The sequence below is a fragment of the Colletotrichum higginsianum genome, chromosome 8 (assembly GCF_001672515.1).
Source record: "Colletotrichum higginsianum IMI 349063 chromosome 8, whole genome shotgun sequence".
Taxonomy (NCBI): domain Eukaryota; kingdom Fungi; phylum Ascomycota; class Sordariomycetes; order Glomerellales; family Glomerellaceae; genus Colletotrichum; species Colletotrichum higginsianum.
Genome location: NC_030960.1, coordinates 2,371,967 through 2,395,627, shown reverse-complemented (window position 1 = coordinate 2,395,627; position 23,661 = coordinate 2,371,967). Strand labels below are relative to the sequence as shown.

At 54.5% G+C, this 23,661-nt stretch overlaps 7 protein-coding genes across 7 annotated transcripts; 2 read left to right on the top strand and 5 right to left on the bottom strand.

The window, feature by feature from the left end:
• Positions 1-4,885: 4,885 nt before the first annotated feature.
• On the top strand, positions 4,886-7,453 carry CH63R_11706 (uncharacterized protein; the record flags this gene model as incomplete). Its single annotated transcript, XM_018306680.1, has 4 exons — positions 4,886-5,406; positions 5,452-5,560; positions 5,607-5,667; positions 5,733-7,453. The coding sequence occupies 4 exons, from the start codon at positions 4,886-4,888 to the stop codon at positions 7,451-7,453; spliced, it is 2,412 nt and encodes an 803-aa protein (XP_018153521.1).
• Positions 7,454-7,458: 5 nt separating this feature from the next.
• Positions 7,459-8,474, bottom strand: CH63R_11705 (HpcH/HpaI aldolase/citrate lyase family protein; the record flags this gene model as incomplete). Its single annotated transcript, XM_018306679.1, has 2 exons — positions 7,459-8,375; positions 8,429-8,474. 2 exons carry the CDS (start codon positions 8,472-8,474, stop codon positions 7,459-7,461), a joined length of 963 nt encoding a protein of 320 aa, XP_018153520.1.
• A 768-nt stretch (positions 8,475-9,242) lies between these two features.
• On the top strand, positions 9,243-10,232 carry CH63R_11704 (Golgi apparatus membrane protein TVP23; the record flags this gene model as incomplete). The annotated part of the gene is made up of 4 exons (XM_018306678.1): positions 9,243-9,342; positions 9,408-9,453; positions 9,619-9,914; positions 10,075-10,232. 4 exons carry the CDS (start codon positions 9,243-9,245, stop codon positions 10,230-10,232), a joined length of 600 nt encoding a protein of 199 aa, XP_018153519.1.
• Positions 10,233-11,392: 1,160 nt separating this feature from the next.
• On the bottom strand, positions 11,393-12,831 carry CH63R_11703 (uncharacterized protein; the record flags this gene model as incomplete). Its single annotated transcript, XM_018306677.1, has 2 exons — positions 11,393-12,330; positions 12,426-12,831. The coding sequence occupies 2 exons, from the start codon at positions 12,829-12,831 to the stop codon at positions 11,393-11,395; spliced, it is 1,344 nt and encodes a 447-aa protein (XP_018153518.1).
• A 3,045-nt stretch (positions 12,832-15,876) lies between these two features.
• CH63R_11702 (Duf726 domain protein) lies at positions 15,877-19,677 on the bottom strand (the record flags this gene model as incomplete). Its single annotated transcript, XM_018306676.1, has 2 exons — positions 15,877-17,238; positions 17,290-19,677. 2 exons carry the CDS (start codon positions 19,675-19,677, stop codon positions 15,877-15,879), a joined length of 3,750 nt encoding a protein of 1,249 aa, XP_018153517.1.
• A 1,070-nt stretch (positions 19,678-20,747) lies between these two features.
• On the bottom strand, positions 20,748-21,717 carry CH63R_11701 (rRNA-processing protein utp23; the record flags this gene model as incomplete). Its single annotated transcript, XM_018306675.1, has 2 exons — positions 20,748-21,487; positions 21,540-21,717. The coding sequence occupies 2 exons, from the start codon at positions 21,715-21,717 to the stop codon at positions 20,748-20,750; spliced, it is 918 nt and encodes a 305-aa protein (XP_018153516.1).
• Positions 21,718-22,259: 542 nt separating this feature from the next.
• Positions 22,260-23,522, bottom strand: CH63R_11700 (rRNA-processing protein utp23; the record flags this gene model as incomplete). The annotated part of the gene is made up of 3 exons (XM_018306674.1): positions 22,260-22,315; positions 22,371-23,041; positions 23,092-23,522. 3 exons carry the CDS (start codon positions 23,520-23,522, stop codon positions 22,260-22,262), a joined length of 1,158 nt encoding a protein of 385 aa, XP_018153515.1.
• Between the last annotated feature and the right edge of the window lie 139 nt (positions 23,523-23,661).

Genomic DNA, 23,661 nt, shown 5'->3' with positions numbered 1-23,661 from the left:
CAAGAGGGGACCGCCCACATCCTAAATTCAGCTTTTCAGCGCAAGGAGAGGGAAGGCGACCAGAAGAAAAGCGTGAAGGATGGAAAAGGCTGCCAGTCCATCAATGTATGTTTCGGCCAGAGCAAGGTGTGGCAACTGGGTTGGTTGGCTTCCCCTCCAAACAAACATCAAACGGACAATAACCTCACTCATCTACAAGTATCCGTACAGATGGATGCACGATTGCGGTACTTCTTTACCACATTGCCTTCTTCTCATGCCGCAACGCAGTTTGACAGTCAGGCCAACGGACAAGACACGACTGCGTCCGGTCGGTCTAAAGCTGTTCGGCCGTGTTACGCAAGACCCCGTCCGCCCGCAGCCCGACTGACCGACTTCCGAGTGGGTTCCGCCGTCTGAGGTACCGCGCAGTTCAAAGAGGTTGCGACAGTGTCGTCGCGGCCGGTGTCGTAGGCGTCGTCGCGTTCCGTGGCACAAGACAAGACGAGCGAGGCACGACTAGGCGCGCGAACTTGCGCACATGGCCTCCAGGCAACTACTTGGGGTCTGGCGGCTCGCAGGAGTTGAACCTTGCTTAGGACCCAACAGGTTCATCACCAGCCTTCGTTCTCACGTACTTTGCCTAACCACCTACCTAAGTTGACGTTGAGCAACCCCGCTGCTGCTGCCGTCAGTCGATACGGATCATCGTGCCCATTCTGCTCACACTCGCAGTTCAGCCGACTAACCAAGCGCCTGCAAGTGTGGTGGGATAAGATGCAGAGACCAGGAGCATGGAAAGCTTCTTGAAACCCATGAACCCAGCCGTTGCATGGGATTGGCAGGCGAAAAAGGCTTACTGTCCAGTTGCAGGCAAGCAGAAATCGGGCACGGTGAAGCGGTACATGATGTACATATGTAAGTGTGCCGCTTGTTGTCGTGGAGTCAGCCATCCTCCTGCGTAGACTTTGCTCGCGCACAGACACAGGCGCCGAGGGGGGCAGATCAAGTAGGGGAAGGTAGAGGCTGGTAGCGCCGTGAAAGGTAAGCATGGAGAAGGTCGTAGTGTTGTGTCGGTACTCAAACGGGGTTCCGGAAGAGTGGGGGGGTAGAAAGAGAAAGACAGAGAAAGACGGAGAGAGGAGAGAGGAGAGAGGAGAGAGAGAGAGAGAAAGTGAGAGGACGAGGGAGGAGGTGGTGAGAAAGGTACCGTACACGAGAGGGTAATTCTGACACCAAACCCAGATTGGCATCTTTGCATCCCACCCGTCGCCATTCGTGCTAGTGCTAGTGCTGGAAACACCTGCGCGGGACGACAGGCTTGGCCTGCATACTAAGGACGCATTGAACCAAGAGTGACATTCCCACCATTCGACCCCACACTTTGCACAGCCTCCTTCCACCATGCCCTGTTTGAAGCAAGATGAACATGTCTGGAGCTGCAACATGATTCTCCAACGTCCGGCCGTCTCCTGAGAGTGGGGTCTCCTGGTCCCTGACTTGGGTTGTGACTTGTGTACCTATTCCTATCCGTACACTACCTACTACCACGTCGTCGCTGCAGGGCCTGCGGAACTTGTTCTCGACTCAGCTTGCGTTCCCACTCTGTGTTGTGTGATGTGATGCGCTCCAGGCTTGCAACCAAAGCTGGAGATCGAAGGCAGATGGGGGGGAAGCCCATCTCATATGTTTGATCTGAGTAGTCCGGCCATCGAATTGCGACATTGTTCATGCCCTTGACGCCGCCCCCCTCCTTACGCATTAGTCCATTCGCTTGTCGGCATCTCTAGGTCGTCTTCATCCCTCGTAGGCACCATAGGGAGCCAGGCCTCGCCTCGTCTGTTTACCGCGCCCTTGAATCGACAGCACGTCTCGCCCGTCAGCCTCGACATGCCCTTAAGGCATCTTGCGTACATGGGTTCATCCTCATGCGCTGACATGCGACCAAGCAGCTTTTTGGGGCAAGCTCCGACTTTGTGGGCATCAACCAAGTCCTCATGCGAGACGTGGGACAACTCGTCTGGGAAATTGGGAAGAGGTCGAATTATGGGCTAGCGGCGAGCTACAGAGTAGAAGTTGGTGATCAGCTTGATTTGGCGCGCACAACGCCCAATGCCGTCCACTGAAGCTCTATCCTCCATGGTCTGCACTGACCAGAAGGAGGTCCAGGAGCAGCTGTGCTGTCGCGATTTGTGTGAGATATGCGGTATTGATAACCTCTCAAAGTGGATGCCTTCCAATGGACCATGTCGCCCATGTCAGTGGAGAGATGGTCGATCTAGCGGAGACACGGATGGCCACAACCCCTCTGCCGTATCGTCAATTTGGGCTGGTTTTTTTCCCTCTTTTTCTTGGAGGGTGGGGGGTTGGCGGCGAAATGCCCCTCCCCCAAAGCTGCGCACGGCGCACAAACGACCCTTCCTGAAATCGATACTCCTGCTACTTTATTCCCCCGACGAATGCCCGTTCCGTATTGTGCGACTCGACGTCAACCAGCCGTTCTGGTGGGCCATCGGCAAGCGCTGACAGTCCTCATACTCTATTACCATGCCCGTCCTCGTGCCCCGGCCACCGTGTTCCAATGATCAAGGATGAGCGGCGCGTCAGGCGAAATAAGTTCAACGGCCGCGAAATTGTGACGCAACGATATGTCTGCTCCACGCTGCGGCAGCCCAATTTCAGGGACCAAGGAAGCGGAACCTTCACATCATCTCCTCTTGTTCTTCCTCCTCCTCCTCCTCCTCCTCCTCCTCCTCCTCCTCTCCACGAGTCCATATCCTTGGAAGGTATCCTTGGAAGTATCCAAACAGCCGCCATCATATGCCGCCGCATGGGCCAATAATTGGGAGGGTATCTTCAGTTGAGTATTAATCTCTGCAAATGCCACCAGCAGGGAAACGGCTCTACACTGCACGTGTGCGTTGATGTTCAGGCATATATGCAGTCCTCACACCGCCTCGTTGGTCCGTCTATACTTTCGCCAAATGTCATGTCGCGATGCCTCTTGTGCCTGGCCGGTAGGGCTCGCTGAATGAAGATCCAAGGGCTTGGTCTTTTTGAAGATCCAGCGACATCCGAAACGGCTAGGAATTGTCGATGATTAACAGGTCTTGTCCGGACGGGGTTGAAACTTGCTGCGCCTTCTTCGCTGGTCCACCCATGCTCTGTTGCCCGCAAAACGCACAGAGCTTAGGGCAGCCACGTGCGTCGTCACGGATGATGCGACCCTGTAAAAAGTTGTCCGGGCTGAGCACATATGCCGGTTTCCGTGCCTTACGTCAAGCCCATCGTCGAAAATGAGCATGCTCAAAACCCAGTCGCCTCATCGCTGACATTTATTTTCGACCAATGACACCCCCTTCTCGGCATGATGACTTACATCGTATAACTGAATCCGCTGAAATCCGAGCTGTTCAGAGAACGGCGTCACAAACGCATCTGGATAGCTTCTTTCGCAGTTCGTCCAGGTCATGTCATGAGCGCAAAGGTCATCGATTTTGGCGAGGTGTCTGAGTCGATTCACATGATCCAGATTTTCGTCGGGACGGCCGATGAGCAGAGACATGGCTTTGGCAAAATCCGTGGCCGAGGCCAGCATATCCAACTGCCAATCATCTATCCAGGCGGCTCGAATTCGGCGTATTTCCCCCATAGCAAAAGTGAGTGATGCTATCAATAGCATCAGGCTGGGTTTTCGACACAAGACACGTTCCGTCACCACCGGGTCAGGGTCTCCGGGGACGGTCGCAGCTTGGGGCTTGCATCAACCACATGGCAAGTGCGCCGGCCCGCCGATGTAACACTCGACCGGACTCAAGGATCGGATCAAGTTTGATAGTGTTGTTGTCATGTCCCAGGAATATATCCCTACCGTATCACAGATCTCGTTTGTCTTGTACGCCCAGTTTGCGTCGTATGTGACAGAGTCTGGCCGGCCTGGGTCCAGCTGTGTTCCTATTATCATTGACAGCATGTGGTGGAATCGAGAGTTTCCAAAGACGAAAGAAGATGGTACGTCAATAGTGTCTTTCTTTGTCTTTTATTTGGGTGTTGTTGGCAACATGCAGTTGTCGCGGGCAGAGGTTTGACAATAGCTGGCTTGCAACCTGGCGTGAAGCCCGAGAATCCAATGAGGGACAAGACCAGAAGCGTCTTGGTATTCCCGTATGGTGGACAGTATGGGAGCACCTTCGCGATTTTTTGAGCTTGAAGTGCCATGGCATAATTCAAATGGTACAACTGCGGTAAATTTAGCCGTTGGGAGAGTTGTGAGACACAGTAGGTGAATATTCCTCTTTAATACTAAAGCAGGTCACACAGATCCTCTTCCTATGTCGAGAACTGAACATGACGGCGAGTAATCGCTGTATAACTGGACGAGGTTGAAGTCTTGAAAGTCAGGGTCGCTTGGAGGCTTATGCCTGCCATTTTTGTTGCACAGCAAACTTAGCGCGATCTTGTCATCCACAGAGTTCTTTCCAGCATCGTGGAAGGGTACATAGGCGAGATGTTCAACAACCCTGGGGGGTCCCACCTTACCTTACCGACTACACGTTCGTGCGGGCATGGGGAGCCCTTTCTGCCTTGTAATGCGGAGACAGTCAACAGGAAGGCATGTTGAAAGATTGAAACAGCAGGAAGTGACGAGGCCGTCATGGGTTAAGAACTGGTGCACTAACGACCGATGCCGATGTGCTTGGTGTATCAGGTACTGACCTAGGTGGCCCTCTCTCCACGACAACATCATGCTGTAGCGCATATCCCCTCTACAACAGTCGACACGTCCTGTCCGCGCAGATCGACCCAGTTTTGTCCGCCATCAGTTTGTGCCCGTGTTCTTCTCTTATCACTAAATTGTTGGGCAACAGCTCTCCCGATACTACGAGGGGCGTAGAAGCCACATGCGATGAACCGCCGTTCTACAACGTCCCATGGCGGTCGCAACCAACAACGCGCCGATAACCGAAATAACCACTATCATGGTCTCCTCGGTGAAACAGAAACAGCGATGTGTCGACCCGACTCTAATCCAGAACTAGGAGATGGGGTTTCGGATGTTATCCTTCACCCAGATACAGGAGATGGTGTGGGGGTGGTGGAACACTGGCTTTCTAGCGTCAGTAGGAGAGGCATAGTTCCTCCGGAGACAATGACCGGTCAGCATCATGGTCAGCATCATCCGAATGTTTTGGGCTGGCGGCCCCATGGTCTTCTTGCCCAGGGCGTACCGCAGCAGAGATACAAACGCACTCGGTCGCGGGACAGTTCCATCATCATCGACTCAGCCAAGAAAGCAGGCTGGTCGCCTTCAACAGCAGCAGGACATCGACCAAACAACACAATTAAACCCAATGACACTTTTGTTTTGGCAGATACCCTTCCTACGAAATTTGACAAGCGTTCAAGGCACAGAACGAGAGAAGACCGGTACGATACCCAGAAACATGCGCGGCAAAAACGAAAGAATTCTAGAGACGAGCGCCCAGCACCCTCTAAAGTCCCGTCGAAGGAAATGGGTTTCTCCCGCCGCGAGGTAATGGATGATTTCCGCTCCGATGCCATTCTCAATGATAGACTCACGGTAAGCAAAAACGGTCACACATGCAACCTTTTGTTAACCAGCTCAGTTGCAACCTTGCCTCACACCCGGGCTTTTCCAGAATGGCCGCATATCATCACCGAAGCCTGGTGCGTTGGTCTTTCAAAGCCAAATTGGACGATTCATCTGCCAGCGTTCTGTTAACGTGTGTCAGTCGAAGAACTAGCCTACAACTCAATGATCTCTTTTCTCGAACATCGTCCGTTGCGCCAGTCGTGGCAGCAGCAACGAAGCTCTGAAGTTAAGGGGAGAAAGCGACGGGAAAGGGAACTGGAAGAGATGGGGACCGTCTTTGGACAAAAGGTGATACCATCAGATGATGTCCGAAGACCATCTCGTGGTGGGTATGAAAACTGGCGAGGAAGGGATCGGCTTTCTGACTATTACAATGGGCTGCCCGAAGCCAATGCGCGGTCGATAAGAGCCATGAAAGACGAAGCCGATCCAAGAAACAGTAAGACGCGACAACGGCCAGATGGTGAAGCCAATTCTAGGTCGAGTCAGCCATTGCGGTCGAGTAGCAGACCCATAAGCAGGAATCGGCAAACGCCCGTGCAAAACCACACTGATGGCCGGTCGGTGAGTAGTACCCCCGAGCCAGTTCGAGAAGCCCTTAAGCAGACCGGTGTTTTCAATAAGACCAGACTACCGGGAAGTATCAGCAATTCGAAAGCTAGTTGTCGTCTGGTTGACGATGTGCACCACCATGACCGAAACTTAGAAGATGACGAAGATGACGATGTGCACATTGTTCTCCCTGGGGCCGTGGTGGAAAGACCTCGACTTATTCGGTACACGGGCAAGGGAACAATGACGAATATCGAACTTTCCCTGTCGCCAGATGGACCAAAGACACCCGGAAAACTGGAAGTTGGATTTGCTGCGGGCACGCCTCAAGGCTCGAGGCCTTCGAAGATCGTAGTAGGAGCGGCGGGTCGGTCAACACAGCAGGAGATGAACAACACGAGTAATGTACAAAAGACACATTCGGAACCACAGTGGAAAGAGGACATCTCTACTCGAGCATCACCAAAAGCCCCCCACAGGGTACCGGGAGAAGCATCTACGATGAACGTGTCCTCCCTTCCAAGCGTCAGTGAGGTCGAACCAAGACCGACCGACGCTGCCTGGCCTCACGACGAAGTTGCGCCAAACCCCCACACTGAAGAAAAGACGGCGTCCAAGTCCCAGAACAGAGGGATACGAAGGATAGAGTTTGTCATGTCTGATGTGTCTCGGGCATCACTGTCGGCAAAAGAAAGCAGGGAGACCGACCATTATGTGCCCAAAAGCAGCGCGATTTGCGATGAGTCAACTTTCTTTCCCAACAGACGTCTCATGAGCGACTCAAATAGTGGGTGGCGAAACGGGAATGGTCCCGAGGAAGAGACAACTACACGGCCGTATGCTTTTCCACGATCAAACTCACGGGGGAGTCAGCCGAAAGGCCTTCGTTGTATCCGTGCCCCTACTACACCAGAGCATAGGTCAATGCCAGGACTCAATCCGTCCGAGTTCCAATACACGGAGAGCATGATCGACTACATAGCGCGCATCGAACAAGACGTGCTACGGAGGGAACACACCCCCAGACCCCAAGGGGGGCCATTTCGCAACAACATGGCTTACCAGCAGAGAGCAAACGACTTCGCTGTGCCAGAAACCCAAGTCCTCTGGGAAAGTGCTCTAATACCCGAAAAGCACGACTGGAATTGTTTAGGAGATGCTAGTATCAGCGGGCCAAGAGCAAAGCAATTGCCGGAAACCGAGTTTTACACACAAAAAAACAACCTTCAACAATCCATGGACCAGAGAGACACTTGCGAACAGGAAGAAATGCATGCATTCTGGCGTCCGAATTACTTTAATTACTGATGCAATTACTCGGGTTCCTGGCCCTTCCACTTCTGTCTAAGACTTGCTACATCAACGTCGCACTTCTCGGCTTTCGCAATGATAGCATTAGCCTTCCCCGTTACCGGCGCATCGATCATCATGCCGTCGAGTGTCCAGGCTCCACGACCCGCCTTGCTTGCTTTCTCGTCCGCGATTGCAACACGTACGGCCCATTCCACCTCCTTTTCGCCGGGGGCAAACAACTTCTGAACAAGGGCCACCTGGTTGGGGTGGATGCATTGTTTGCCGTTGAAGCCCATTGATTTGCCCCCGAGAGACTCCTCTTCCAACCGCTTCAAGCCTTCGTCACCCCTAAATGAGGTGCAGACAAGATCAATTGCACTAGGCAAGCCGGCGGCCCTCGCCGCGGTAACGATGGCTGATCGCGCATACAAAAACTCCGTAAGGGAAGGCGTTCTCGTCAGAGATAAATCCAGGGCGAAATCCTCGGCAGCAAATACTAGACCACTGAGGTAGGGTGACGCCTTGCAAATTTCGGGTAGGTTCATGATTGACCGAGCAGACTCAACCAAGGCAATGATCTTGATGGGATTATGGGACGTTGACGCGTGTCTCTCGGGAGCTACGTGACGCAATACATCGGTGACGTATGTTAAGTCGGCGGCGGAGTTGACTTTTGGGACAACGACAGCATCGACGTTGGGGAGTGCGCCGAGGGAAGTCAGGTCGTCCAGAGCATACTTGGTTTCCACAGCGTTAATCCGTACGGCCAGTTCGGAGATGGACGGTGGTCGCGAAGCATTATTCTCGAGAAAAGACCGAAGTTGACCTCGGGCCTGTGTCTTTAAGGAAGGCGTCACGGAGTCCTCTAGATCATACGTCACGTTATCGGACTTTAGGCCCAACGACTTGGCGAGCATCTTTTCCGACGACGAGGGCACTGGTTCAATGTTAGTCCGAGTCGTTGCACATGTATGTATGGGCCGCATTTACCATAGAGCAGCGCTCGGCGGACGATTGAAGAGGACCTGGCTGCCATTATGGATAGCTTCGTCCACGGTAGAAGTATCCACTTGGCTTGTGTAGTTGTAGTCTATCACCCTTGAATCGACTGAGAGCTGGTTGAAAAGAACGGATGGAACTCGGCGATGCTGTGTCACGGACACGACATGGGACCGGATTGCACGAACACAGCTATTTAACAGCCGGGGCCGGCAGTCTGTGGTCAATCTACGGACGGCGCTCGGTAACTTGGGTTCGGAGCGGTTGGCAGCAAGTCGGCTATTTGAGATATGGGGGATTGCTGATGATGTAATGCTAGCTCTGTTCAAAAGCTGGGGTACGGAACCTGGCAATTCTGCCGTGAATGACCGACTGCCCTTAGACCCCTGAGATATGTGTTCGGCGAAGTACCTACCTTGGCACCGACCGCACCAGACGAGTGGGTCTGATGCTACAACGGCATGCACCCCTGGCGGAATAATTCAGCCTCCACCCGCCGAACAGCTTACCGTAGCTTCAACAGGGACCAGTGTCAGTTATGTGAGAGGACAGCTGAATCCATGCCTGCGGCCCGCGCATTACGACAGCTGTACCGTAATGAGTTTCTGGCCAACCTTCGAATAGGCATCCCTCTCGTCCTGACCAACACCAGGAAGCACGACTCACCCACGAAGCCACGACATGCACACGACCACGACGTATACGAGCTCCAGTTTCTGATAGCCGATCTCAAACCGAGGAGATTTGAAACCATCGAAGCATATCTGCGATTACTGCGCCGGCATTTCGAACAATCTCGCCCGACATGGATTCCTCGCAACAGCAGCAAGAAGCCCCGGGCTCCCTGAGCTGGCGATTGAGCTCGCATCCCATCACTCTGTTGACCTTTCTGTCGTTTCGGATATGTAAGTCGACCCGCGATCCTCGATGACTTGCAGGGCCTGCAGACTGACGCGGAGCCGGGCAACAGCAAGCGTTCTCGTGTACTTCCTGGGACTGTGGATCATCAGAAGCATGTACGTTGTCGCATACCCTCTCCTCTTCGAACACCCAGTCGGATTCGCCCATCAATCGTCTCATCCATCTCGGGTCATACTACGCGAGGGCGGGCATGCATCGAACCTTCGAGCCCACGTGCTCCATGGGACAGTTCCACTCGCAGCTACGGATTGCTGACCCAGTCGCTCCAATAGGATCATGATTTTCATCATCACCATCCTTCTCCTCGCCGCCGACTTTTACTATCTCAAGAACATCGCCGGCCGCCGACTCGTAGGACTTCGGTGGTGGAACGAGGTGGACGCGCAGACGGGCGACTCGCAGTGGGTCTTTGAGAGCAGCGAGCCGGGGACCAAGACGATCAACCCGACCGACAGCCGCTTCTTCTGGCTTGCTCTTTACACTCAGCCAATCCTCTGGGTACTTCTCGCCATCTTCGCGCTCGTACGGTTGCAATTCCTGTGGTTGCCGCTTGTTGGTAAGTCCGACCAAAACCTGGCTCTCCTCGACCTTTGCCATTCCCTTAAGACGGTGACCGAGGAGACTGCATCGTGGATCCAACCACCGAAATGGACGAGGATGGCCTGCGCCATGTTTGTGCAAATCGGTTGACACCATGCTAACTCCATGTTCCGCAGTCATCGCCTTGGTTCTAACTATCATGAACGCCATGGCCTTCTCGAGGTGCGATAAGTTCAGTCACGCCTCCAACATGGCCGGAAGCGCCCTCTACTCTGGTGGCCTGGCAGGCAGTATCGCGAGTAACATGGTAGGTCGGTTGTTTAACCGTGGCTGAGCCACGTCTGCTCTTGAGCTACGTCGTTCGGCTTCGGAGAATTGGAGGTCTTTGAATTGAATAAAGGCTTTGCGGTCTGTACCACGATAGCTTGTTTTTCTTTATACTTCTTCTGCCCCCTCTCATTGCAGGAACATAAACATGCAACACTGAAGCTGCTGCCGGCGAGGGCAGCAAGAAAAGGAGGTGGACAAGGAGGAGGGAGAAGAAGACGGGAAGCGCAAAACAGGAGAAGAAAACGTGCATAGTCGTCCCCCGCGAGGCCAGATGAATCGGTGGTTTGCGGATATTGCTATACCCACCCCCAGCTGTATACTAGACATGTAAGCATGGCTCGGGAGAGTTTTATCTTTTCGAATGATCAGGGCTGTTTTTCTTTTGGTACGCAGTCTCATGGTGTTTGTTGTCACGAGTGTTTCCAACTCACTGCGGTAACGGTTGGGGAGAGACACTCCTATCCTTTCGACTTGACGAGGATTTAAGAAGGGGTGGGGGGACGGCTAGTTCGAGTCGACCGCGTACTCGCCGGCGCAGCGTTCTTTACAGGGTTCTGCACTTGTACGGCAATTGTCACGTTTGGATATCCAGGTCATACATATATCGTTGATCGTAGGTTCATGGGTTCCCAAGGCGCAAGTTGTCTCATGCATACCTACTCTTCTCGCCGGCTACTACAAGGACTCGGATGACTCGAGAGCACCATCGCCTCTAACACCGCTCCTCGCAGCTTCTGCATTATGCATACAAAAGACCTCGCCACAACTTTGTCCGTTGATGTGACGCATGTGCCAAAAGAACAACAAATGGAGTAGAACAGAACAGACTCTTTGCTCCCGTCCATTGCATATACTGCAAACCTTTCCAGCCATCCGCCAGATCAGTCTTCCTTTCCATGAGGTACGGGGTATCAAGAACCCTCTAGAAACGAGCGACTAAAGGCACCGCGGTTACAAAACGCCTTGACCCGCATGTATGCTATTCGACACACCAAGAACGAGTCCGCTACAGTGACGTTGGAGCAGGAAGAGGGAAAAAAGAGAGAAGGAGGGGGATAGCAAACAAGAACTATGCAACAAGAAGTCGCATTCTAGCGAACTAAAAATCGGGGACGGGGGTAGGGGCACTGGTTCAGACATGGCCACCAACAACGACTATGGCTGTCAACGTTGCCCCTGCTCCTGTCCCTGACGCTGTCCCTGGCCAGCCCGCTCGATTGCGACGTCTAACGCCAGCTCTTCCTCCTCCAGTCGCCGTATCTCGTCCTCTGTCATTCCATCTTCGATCAGATGCGAGACGTTTGCGTTGACGTTTGGCGTCGACGATCGTGCGCCGTTGCGGGTCATGTCTTCCACAGACCTCGCGACGATGGGCGTTTGCTCCTCCACGCTGTACGGCGACAGTATGCGACGCTCCGTAGCACTGACGACAGAGGCGGGCACGCCAGCTTCTTGGCCACTACCCCGTTGGATGTGGTGCTGCTGTTCCGGCACGTGCTGGGCGTTCTGTCCGTCGTCGGAGTAGGGGGAGTGCGGTGACTCTGTGGCGTGGGCGCGGTTCTCCTTGTCGGCGAGGTATTCTTGAGGACCGTGATCGGAGCCGTAGACGCCGTTCGAGACGTGGCCCGCGCGACGGCGCCGACGGAGGAAGAACCAGACCAGGAAGGCGATTAGAGCGAGGCCAAGCACCGATCCGATGACAATACCGGCAATGGCACCGGCAGGGAGGCCAGACCTGACGCTTCCACTGTTGCTATTCCCGCTGGTCTCGAGCGATGGGCTGGTGGGTGTGAGGGTAGTCGTGGCGACGACGGACGCTGTTGGCCCCGAGGCAGTATCCGAGCCCGATTCCGAGCTGGAGGGGCCCTCCTCGCCAAAGTTCTTCGAATCCGTGGCCATCATGCCACGAAGTCTCTTTACAGTATCGTTATACTTGTCAAAGCCGTCTAGAACAGTGAACACCCCGCTTGTTGTACTGCGGGCTCCATTGCTCGACTCCCACTCAACCGTCAGATACATGTCCCTGCTTTCATAGCGCGACAGGTTTTTGCCTTGTCTCAGTTCGCCGACTGGCAGGAAGACACTGTCCTGACCCAATGTCACTGAAACAAACTATTAGTAACGGTGGACAGAGCAGTCTGAAGTGATCAATTCCGAAGGTCGCCGGGAGTTTAATACATGGCATACTCACTCTTACTAGGCTCGGCGCTGATCCGACCTCTCAGCATGGCGTGAGTCGTCGCCCGAGAGGCCTCGACCGGTTGTGGGGTTGACTCTTCCGAATTGGCAGCCGCCTGATCGATCGTCTGATTCTCACTACCTATCTGACCTAGCCAGGTAACTTTTACAATCCCAACTTTCTGCTGGGGATCTACCTTGAGGGACCATTTGACTTGGTGCATGGTGTCATCTACCATGATGATACGGCTGTTTGGCTGTGTTCCTAGGGTGGAGTTGTCGAAGGTGAGAGTAAAGGTATCGTTCATGCGCGTAGTCTCGACAGACCAGTGGGGCTGGGAATACTCTTCGGTCCCAAAAGCGATGTTGTCGTCGGCGTCGTCGGCTATTACAGGTCCCAACGGTGCAGAGAAGGGGGCGTTCATTGCCAATGCCATTTCTGCTAAAGGCGGCGGGTTGCAAGGCAATCCAGTAAAAAGCAATATGCAGTCGTGTCGTCCCGTTGCCTGCAATGTTCGGTGTGTCCAAGCCTATCGGTTTCGATGGCCGGGCGCGAGTATCCTTCGGTCCGCTCTCGTGTAAGTCACGAAGCAGTTTGAGTCTACCGGTATCGTCAAAGCCCAGAACAATTCCTCTCGTCGAAACCCCCGTCGTTTTGGAGATGGAGGTAAGAATCGAACAAGTGAAACTCGGAATTCGAGGAAAGCAGGATCAATGGAGGGATGAGAAGGTTAGGAAAGTAAGGTAGGGAGAGAGGAGAGAGAGTCTGGGAAACTGGGAGACGGCCACCTGCTGGCACTCCTGCTACCCGCTCGGCTTGTACTACTATGTGATGAGGGACGCGAGAGAGAATGACAGAACAAAACCGTGGATACAAGGAGGGAGGAAGCGAGTCTCAAGGCGGACAGGGGGGGGATATTGCTGTCCTGCTTTTGTTGGCCAGGCCGCGGGGCGTTGGGTCAGTTTTGCTGACTGGAGCGCGCGTGTTGGTGCTTTGGGACGTTCAGCTGGAGACGCCCGCCTGGCCCGGTCGTTGGTGCTGGAAGCTGCATCGACTTACACGCACAACCATGTCCTGGATTGGGTTGGCGTGCAGGATGGGGGGATCCGCGCTACGCCGTCTGCACCAAGCCACGCGCCAGTGTTGCGCCGCGCAAAGAAATGTGGGAAGGAAGGGTTTATGGACATTGGATCATTCACCCATTCAGAGAGAAGTGAGAACTGCCGTTTGTCTCTTTTGAGGCGCTGTTCCCCCCCCCTCGCGGAGCCGAGTTCGCAGCATCGTATTCGAGGGGGCTATGTGTCTGTTTTTGTTGTCGTCGTCGTCCTCGTCGTCATCATTCTTCAGATAGAAGCGGTGACCTCGATGACAGCTAGCAAGGTCGGAGACTAGGTAGGAAGCCGTCGCTTCTGAAAATTGAAAACGTCTGGACAGCAACAGGATTGACTGTAGGGTCCACGGTGGTATCCATGAGCCCATTCAACAGGCCTCACGCCCCAGGGCAGTGGCAGGGTCGCGAATCCCATCGAAGCCCCCTCCCCGGAAGCGTGCAGACTTGTTCTTTCAAGATCCTCACCATCAAATCACGCGCAATCCCAAAATGGGCCCAAAAGCTACCGGGGAGTGTTTCGATGCGAAGCCAAGGAAACACAGTCGAGGTGAGGAAGTGTGTAACCCCCTTGTTGGATGGTGGCCGTCAAGAAACGGGCCTCACAACAACCGATTATTCTGTGTCGTTTCCCGTCCATTTCTCTCCCTCGAGAGCCGTTGTGTACCGTTCCTCGAGGAGGTCAGGCCGAAAAGGGACGTCCTCGGGTGGTAATTTGTAAGGCTGGACGGAAGCAGAGACGCTAAATGGCCCCACGTTTGGCAAGCAAGCACCATCCAATGGAACGTGGGCGCGGGCATGATGCTATTAATTGAAACAAAGACGCTCACGCCCCCTGCCGACATGCAGAGCGAGTCTGCGAGAGAAGCATGCATGAGAAGTACAGTAGTGTAGACTGGCGAACAGGCAGGCAGGCAGACGTGGCCGCCAATGGTCTAGCGCCATCCTGCTAGTGCCGCTGCGGCTGATGTTGAACGGGGCGATGCCAATCCTTCTTCTTGTTGCTTGTGCCGACGCTCGAATTGAGAAGGGCTCGCACCACCAAGGTTGACGGGGACGGGTGTCGGCGACTGTAGGATGTACCTTGTGCATGTGTAAACATACCCGCCAACATAGAAGCCTCATAGACAGACTGCGGTGCAGCTGCGTTTCCCGTGTCCTCGCACGGCCGTCGTCTCGTAACCCACGCCCATCTCAACTTTTGTTTCTCGATGTCGGACTTCTTCTGTCCTCGAGAGATGAACTCGTCTCCGCCCACCTCATCTTATTACCGTCCCCCGTCCCCGCCCCGTCCCCATCCCCATCCTCATCCCCGCCGCGTCGGAGCCGTATCCCTTGACCGCCGACAACCCCTTCCTTTCCTTCTGCTGCCTGCCGATCTGACCCCACCAACTCCACTTGGTCAGCCCGCCCCCGGCCGGCTCTGCCTGCTCAAACGTGATTATGTGACACTTCCCCGTCCATGCCGTCGAAGTCCCGTAACCCAGAGGTCCAACAGGCGCCTTTGAATTGCTACCATCTGCATCCGTACCTATCTCCGAGATCGACGTCTCCACTTCACCCGTAACTCGCCCGTCGCTCGTTTACGTGCTCCTCTTCTCTCTGTCGTGGTTCGCACTTGGCCATGGCGGACGGCCGCGCTGGGTGTCTCCCAGGGGCCGCCCCCTTCGTCAACCTCGATGCCGGCGGTTTTCCAACAGGCCCAACCGTCATTTGTCCACAGGGATCGTTCCTATCGCCCCTGTCTCTCCTGCAGCATGCATGTGCCACGCAAACAGATCGAACCAACAACCGCCGACGCCGTCAATTGTCCGTCGGGCGTCATATCTCGCCCGGCAAAGGGCCACGCAGGGGAAGCAAACAACTCGGGGCATAGGCTGTGTTTGCAGATGGACTCGCGAAACCCTGCGTAGCTATCCCACTCGACCAGAGTGGAGGGGAGATGCCCAGATCAGATCGATACTCAAACCACGCAGCTCGAGAGCGCTGACACCGCCTCCTTCTCTCGGCACGTCTAGAAGGATATAGTGCACGTCATGTTTCTACCTGGAAGTCTATTGTCCGTGAGTGATAAGGGAGAGTGTACTCTCCATCTGTAGTATTATTTTCCGCTTCATCGCAGACGAACTATGTACTCGAAAAGTCCTACCGTTTTGCAGCAGCATAACCAAACGCTGAGGCCCAACAAAAGACCAACTGCATACCATTTGTACAGGATGGGACGAGCGTGAATATGCCTCGTTCGCGCCGTGTCCGCATTTCCTCAAACGCAGCAACAACACTCGCGGGGAGAGCTGCAAAATGAAAGAAATATGGAAGACAGTGAAGAAAAACTCGATGCGCCGTCTCTCATTCATCCGATTATGCAAAAGTCATTTGTATCTCCTTCTCCTTCCCAAAGTCATCTTCGTCGTCGATATCTGCCCATGGGTTCGACGCCGTCATATTAGGGACTGTCTGCGCCGACTTCATCTCGGGCCGTGTAGGAGGATCATCTTTCGGGGGAGGCCGCGGCGCCGGCGGCGGGTCGTGGAAAGAGGTGTCGAACGTCATCTCAACCTCCTCCTCGAGTGGGGACGGCGCCGCGTGGTATGGCGACAAGGCCCTCTGCGTCGGCGAGAACGTCTGGCTCGAGCGGAACGTCGGTGTCCGCTCCGGCGTGTAAGAGTACGAGCCTGTGGTCTCGTACGATGCACGATTCGGCACAGCGTATGCGCTCTTTGTTTCGCGCAGATTGTCCCGCGGGTTCAGCGATGAGTTTGACGAATTCAAGTCAAGCTTCATCGGCGGAAGCGTAGACTTCAGCTCCTTCACTTGGAACTCCTCGGGATCCTCCTGCGTCGATGTGTTCTTCTCCTTTGCTAGCTCGGCTCGGATGGCTTCGACGTCGAACAGGACACCGTGGTTGTTACCCTCCTTGTCTTCCGTCCTCGGGTTCGGCTTGCTTCCGTCTTTGGTCGAGTCTTCATAGATCTCCCATTTTTCCTTGTCGGTCTTCTTCCCCCGTCCGAAGATAGAGAATCTGCTTTTCTTCTTCTGCCCTTCCCTTTCGAGCTCCTTACGGGCCTCCTCAATTTCGTTGATGAGTTCGCGCTGGCGCTCCTGATGGTTCTCCGGGTCCGGGTCCTCGATTTCGCTAAACTCGTCGCTCTCCACGAGCCAGCCGCATTCCCGGAGGAGACGTGGCATGGCCTTCCGGTATTCCATGTGCCCCTTGACGAACTCCGTCACGTCAAAATTTTCAATCCACGGCAGCTCTTCAATGGCGGTCAAACCGGCCACTTTGCGAGGGCCACCGCCGGTTAACCGGAAGAGGTAGGCAAGAATCCAGTCGTTGCTGCTGTATCCGTTCACGAACCTCCCGGGTACGACAGTGCGTGCTCGTAGGTACTCATCTTTCTTGATGATCAGGGGCGATCCAAACAGGTAGACGTTCTGCACCACGCCGTATGCCCCCTTTCTCGCCAACTCCAGTAGGCAGGAGAAAATTACTCGCGATCCGAGTGAATATCCAACAAGGGTTACTGGGCGGGTTCCCAAGTTTCTGTCGATTAGTGAATCCGCCAGAATCAGACCCGCAGCCCAAGCTCTGTCTTGCGAGACACTCCATGGGTTGTCAATCAAGTACGCCAGCTTCGTCAAGACTACCGGCAACGACAGGGCGGCCATCAAACTTGTCAAAATGGTGCTTGCTAAGACCTGCTGGAGTCCTTGGGTGAGAGCCTAGTGGTTGTTAGACACGGACAACGGACGGAAGATGACGACTCGACTCACCTCCGTCGCAAGAATGTTGATGGTGTCACCCATACTTCTTAGCATTTCAGGCTCCCAATAAACCGAGTACAGGTCACCCATGATGGGGTCCACCGTGCTGAAAGGCAAGCGAACGTCGTCCACTTTGCCCGTCATCCATCCGGCCACCGTCACCACAAGATGGACTCGCTTGTTGTTGTGTAACGGCCGGTACTCGAAGGTCTTGACGGCCCCCGTTCGTCTGTTCGCGGCTCGAACACCAATAACGCTGCCAGAAGCTGCTGCGCTGGATGTGATAATAGCAGCCCCGCCGACCCCTCCCAGGAAAGTTGACGTGCCAGTTACTCCAATAGTGGTGAATCCGGCTGCCAAGCCAGCACCAATGACAGGAGCAAGTAGACCAGCCGACAAGCCGATGACCAGCCCGCCGCCGACGGTGGCCAAGCCCATCATCATGTATCGTTTCCTAAGAGCCTGTTTCCTCCTGTGCTCCATGTGTTCATCCTCATTCCAGTTCTCTTTCTCGGCGGCCTGCTGCATTTCCAACGCATCCGTCACCTTCTTTTCGAATTTTCTAACATCCAGCCATTCAATCTCGAGACTCTTGCCGACTCGCTCCAGCAATATTCTAGACCGACAATCATATACGGAGTCGGCAATTAAAAGTAAAAAGAGATCGCATAGTACTGTCCACCGCAGGTCGATATCAATCTTGTCAGACGTGACCATCTGGGCCGGGGTCTTGACAGAGGGCAACTCTTCTCCCTCATGAGTTTTGTATGGTGGTGGGGCTTCGGCGGCCTTCTCGTCCTGAGAGAGGGCCGGTGAAGGGGGAGGGAGAGGCTTGGGCGACGAGAGTGACACTGAACTCCGGGCTTCATCCTCAGCCATGGGATTTTTGACCCGTGCATTGGCCATCAATATCGGTGTCAAGTCGGAGGGCACGACGCCGTGGTCGCTCAGTTGCTCGACCATGATCTGCTCTGCGGAGCTGATGTCCATGTGAGAGTACAGACGGACCATCATCTTCTGTCCCCACATCTTGGTTGATTCGGCGGACATGTTGACCTCCTTCTTCGTAGACCTTGTGTGTTCGACACTCTCGGCCTCCTTAACCATGTTGTGGATCTCCAGTCTCGTCAGTCCCACGTAGGCGATTCTCTGCCCTTCGGTGAGCAGGTCCTTGGTCGCCTGCATCTGAGATACGGCATCACGTGCCTCGCTGTCGTCTTCGCCAATGCTCGTACCATTGACTTCTTTGAAGAGGTACTGGGTATTGTCGTCCATACTCGTTGCTGATTCGGCGTCGTCGTCCATGATCACTCGGGTATATCCTTTCCCTGCGCCTCCTAGTCCACCGTAACCGTATGTTTCCTCCTCTTCTTCAGCCGTGTACTCCTTTGCAACCAGCCTGTTGTCGTCATCATAAATGTCATAGGGAGCATATGCTGGCATCGCCTGCCAGTCGGTATCCTCCTTGTCTTCCTCCTCCTTTTTATCCGATGTCAGCTGCTGGTGCGAAAACTCGGACATGACCACATTGCTGGCGGTGCTGTTATCTCTTTTGTGACGGGCAATTGGAGAAGAAGACTCGGCTGCCTTGGTTTCAGGCTCATCTGCCTTATCGACCAGTTTCGCAGGAGATTCTGGTCGGTTCCCGTCCAGTTTAACAGCAGGCGCCGACCGCTGTGGCTCTACCACATCCGTCTCCTCGACCTTTCCGTTGAGCGCGACATTTTGGTCTCTGCTCGTTGCGATCTCTTTCGTTGCCTCGTCTTCCGCTGTCAACCGTTTCTCTGCACTGGGCCTCTCGACAGTTACCTCTCGTGGCTGGTCCACCACCCCCTTCTCTTCTCTCTTGTCTGCGGCATTCTGGCTCTCGCTTTCTTTGTTCGTACTTGCCGGCGCCGGCTTGTATAGGTTTTTGTCGTTGTCCAGATTCGCAGTAGGCGTTGAGGGTGTATTCGAGTTGGCTCCCGAGGCAGCGGCAGCGGCGGGTTGTTCGGACTGTGCATCCCTGAAGTCATCGTCACTTTCTGACTCGGCATCAGTGCCGTCTGCATTCTTGTCTCCCGTCGCCTTCGTTTCTTTGGTGCTGTTCACTTCCTTTCCGTCTTCTGTTGGCTCGGCTACGAGCTCCTGCGGGTCGGGTTGGGAATCGGTCGTCTGATCGGTTTCCTCGGGAGGCGGTAGCACGTATCGTCTGATGGGTAGGCCGAAATCGTCGAACTCCGGTTTTTCGCTCGCCATGGCCGTAGTTGCAGGAGGTTGTTGTGGTGCAGTCGCATCTGGTGCATGCGTGCCATTCGGTCGCTTCTGGGCCTCCTCCGTGTTGACGGTGGCGGCGGTTGTCGTCGGTGAGGGGTTGTTTGTGTTGGCGGTGGTAACAGACTCGCCAGAGCCCGCCATGATGAAAGGTGATATGTACTTCACACAAGCATACGAGCTGTTTCAACGTGCCTAATTTGTGCAGGCTGCTCAAAGAGAGGAGAAGTGGTGGTTTCTTCGGGCTTGTTTCGAGCGTTGGGAAACGGAACCGGTCGCGGGTTTCTGCCGGTTGAGGCGTGTGCGGATTAGACGACGCGCAACAAGCCCAGTGGTGTGAAAGCCAACAACCGACTCCGTAAAGTGGCTGAGATTAGAATTACTGTGGAATACGTATGCTTCCCTAATGCAAATCAAGCCCGTCGACGGTATACACACCTGATGGGTGGACAGGAGATGGAGAGGCAGACAGGGGAGGCTTCCACGTGTTTTTTGTGTCTGGCAGGGGGGGCCCGCGGGCTTGAAAGGGATAAGGAGGTCGTTGGCGAATTTGACCCTTGAGAGAACGAGTCCAAATATTACCCCATGACGATCCGCCAGAGTGCGCCATTTTTATGGGGCTGACAGACCAATCCCACCCCCCCTAAAATCTCCGCCAGCCGCGCCTCACGTCACTCAGGGAGGGTGATCCAATTGAAGAACTGGGCTGTGTTTCTGGCATAACAGCAGGACTGTGCTCAACGGCGGGTGCTGTACGCCCGTACCTAAAGTACCTATGACACTCATGACAGTCATAGTTTAAGAGCTCTGACCTCCTAGGAAGACTGACGACACCAGCTGAAAGCCACCCTGGACAGCGCTGGTTGCAATTCGCCCTCCTTGTCCCGCCAGAATCTCATGTGCTTTCCGAGATGGCACCAAAACAGCACTGCTGACGAGACCCGGCTCTCAATTCCAACTTGATCTTCGTAACCAGAAAAGAAGAAGGCTTAGAGACGGGGTGCTGCTCATGGATCAATGTGCCAATTTCCAGTTCAACAAGAATCTCCTCACTGAATTATGAGACGAATCAGAAACACGCCCTCCTCGATAAGACCTCCTCCCAGGTGTTGATGTGGCAAGAATTCCACATTGATTGGTATCTCAAAGATTTTGTTGTACCTACATTCCACCCATGGTCCCCATAACGCCGTTGGTATGCTATTCTCGAGCCCTTACGAGCTTTCCGCCGCCTGCTCTGCCGTGGCCTCGTCCTGGGTAGCCGGCGCGCCCGACTCCACGTCGCCAGTCTGATTCTTTTGTCGTCTCCTACGCTTCTTCTTCGCGGGTCCCTCACCCTCGCCCTCGCCCTCGCCGCCGCCCTCGCCCGCACCCGCGCCTGCGCCTGTTGCCAGTCGCGGCTCAGTCTTCTGTTTCGCGCCACCTTCTGTGGCCTTCTTAGACTTCTTGACCGCCAAGGGGTTCGGCCCCTTAGGCCCCTTCTTCTTGTGGCTTTTCTTATCCTGGCCCCCGCTGGCGACCGACTTTCCTTCCTTCCCGCTCTCATCATCGTCCTCATCCTCCCCGCGCTTCCTCTTCCTTTCGGGTCTGACGAGCCCATCGCGAAATTTGCTCTTCTCCTCCTTGGTCCTGATGGCAATGCTCTCCGTCGCCATGGGCTCGAGGATCATGACCGACCGCTTGATGTAAATTTGCGGTACACCGGGGATTTCGCGAAGCATTCGACGCACATCGGCCGACTGGCTAGCAACACAGTAGCGGTGCTTATTGACGAGGTTTCCTTTGGGATCGACAACAGCCTTCATGCAATCCATCGTGCTCAGGGGCTCGGGGTAGTCCTCAGGCAAATGACCGCACCGTCTGCGCTCCAATGTCTTGGCGAAGTCGATAATTTTGTTCATGTCGGGCTCGTTCTTGCGCAGATACAACTTGCGAATTTCGCATTGTGTGATCACTATAGACTGTAAGTCAAACAACCAACACTATGTACTGCAAAGAGACCCTACTTGGCTTGACCTTGCCGTGCAACGTGCGCTCGAGTCCGGCGAGCAGGTCATATCTGAAGTTGTGGCAGTCGACCACCATCTCGGCGTCAACCAGGCATTGATACGGTTCGCGGAATCCCCAGCTCAAAGAATACTGGTTCATCAACTTCCGATACTGTTTGCTTCGTTTTCCACGCATGTTGGGGTTGGGCGATTATATGGCGCCGTGCTGTGATTCGAGGGAGGCTGGTTGTGGTTTTTGCTTGGTGTTGAAAGGCGGTGGTGGAGGCAATGTTTGCGCTGAAGCCGCGAAATTTCTCTCGTCCAAAAAAATTGCGATAAGATAAGAGGTGTGTGCCGATCCATATCCATGAACGCCGATTTTACCCCACCACAACCCAATACAGTAAGGTACCTAGTAGGTAGTAGGTAGTCAGACAAGGAAGGCACAAGGCGCGCGCAACGTCACTTGTCGTGTCCGCTGAGATGCATCAACGCTTCGGGGGTAGACAAGAATTAGACATGTACTTGATTAAGCATGATTTTATAAATGTGCCCTTCACTTCCCTGGGACCATGACCGAAGCCGACGGCCCGCAGAACGCCATATGTCGCCCAAAGTTGCCACTGTCAAACTTGGACAGGGCAAATGCCAAAATGTTGTATCCTTTGCCCTCCCGAAGCCCGTCCCATAAATCTATTTAAATTTCCGATGACCCTTTTCCATAATACCGTACCAATCTCATGTGTCCTGCTTCCTCACGAGAGCAGCAACAACGCTAATATCGTCGAGCTTGCCTAATTGTTGTTAGTCCATAGCTTCCTGAAGAATGATGGGGCCGACACAACGTACCCCCCTCGCTCGCCAGACCCTCCTCTATAGCATGCTCCATGAAAGGGCTTTCCGCAAAAGGATCGGTTGCAATCTTCTTTGCGGCAGCCACCAGTTCCTCGGCGGCGAGCTTCATGCCTCCGTTTGCGCCGCCCGTCCGATCTCCTTCGGATCTATCTGCTCCTTCTCCGTTCTCCCAGCGTTGTATGCTGGCCTGGATACTGCTGACGATCTCATGCTCCCATAGATTGTCGATGACGCCGTCTGACATGGCCAAGACTACATCCCCAACCTGAAGCTCCACCACATCAACGACTGCATTTTCCTCCGGCGTGTCGGGACTGTTGGTGCCGAGCTGGCGCGGACAATCGAACCAATGCCACTGCTCCTTGGTTTTGTAGACAACCTTGTCATGCTTAGGCCGCAGAATCATGACTTGACAGTCGCCTAGGTTGGTCACATAGACCTGAGGAACCTCTCCGCTTCCATCGACGGTTTTGTAGTGCAGCTGGGCTCCACTTGCCGTTGTTGTGCCTTGCCAGTCGGGGTCCGATGTCGCTTTCAGAGTTTGCTCGTATGCCCTTTGGAGGTAGGCTACCGGATCGGGTCTGTAGATTTCCTGCGAACGAGGAGTAGCGGCATCCTGCTGCATAGCCGTGGCCCAGAAGTGAAGAATCAAGCGTGACCAGAGACTAATTTGGTCAGTTTCGTACAGCGAAAGGAGGTATAGCAATGTGCCTACCCAGCATGTCCTCGGGGACGTGTCGACCAAGCGCCGACACCATCGTTGGCACAGATGAAGTTGTCGCTAGCAAACACCGCATCATCCCCATTTGTCTGCCCCAGGATGATTTCTCCGTTAACTCTGGCGCGGCGATCGCGGCTTCGGTGATGAGTGCTGAGCGGATCGGAGAAGGAACCCGACGGAGGGGAGAGGAACGGCGGCGGAAAAGGTCGCGGGGCCCGTTTGGCAAAGAGCGAGACTCCTGTCTCAAACCGAAAGGGTTGTGCTCGTGGTTTCCCGTCGGAAGACTCTGTTCGTGGTGCCGTAGTGGTCGACAGAGAGGCGATATTGGATGGGAGTTGCGGCGGCCATGACGGGCCTCGAGACACTTTCGTAGGCCGCGCTGTGAACGGTGATGTCGCCAACAAGGGCCCAGGTAGCCTCCTCATTCCCACTATGAGGCGGATCAGGCGCCTTTTGCGATGCTGGATCGCAATGAGACGAGATGGTTGGGCCTGAAGCCTTTGTCTTTGGCGCTGGAAAGAGTGCCTGCCACAGGATGCTGTGCATGGGTATGGCCGGGGGGTT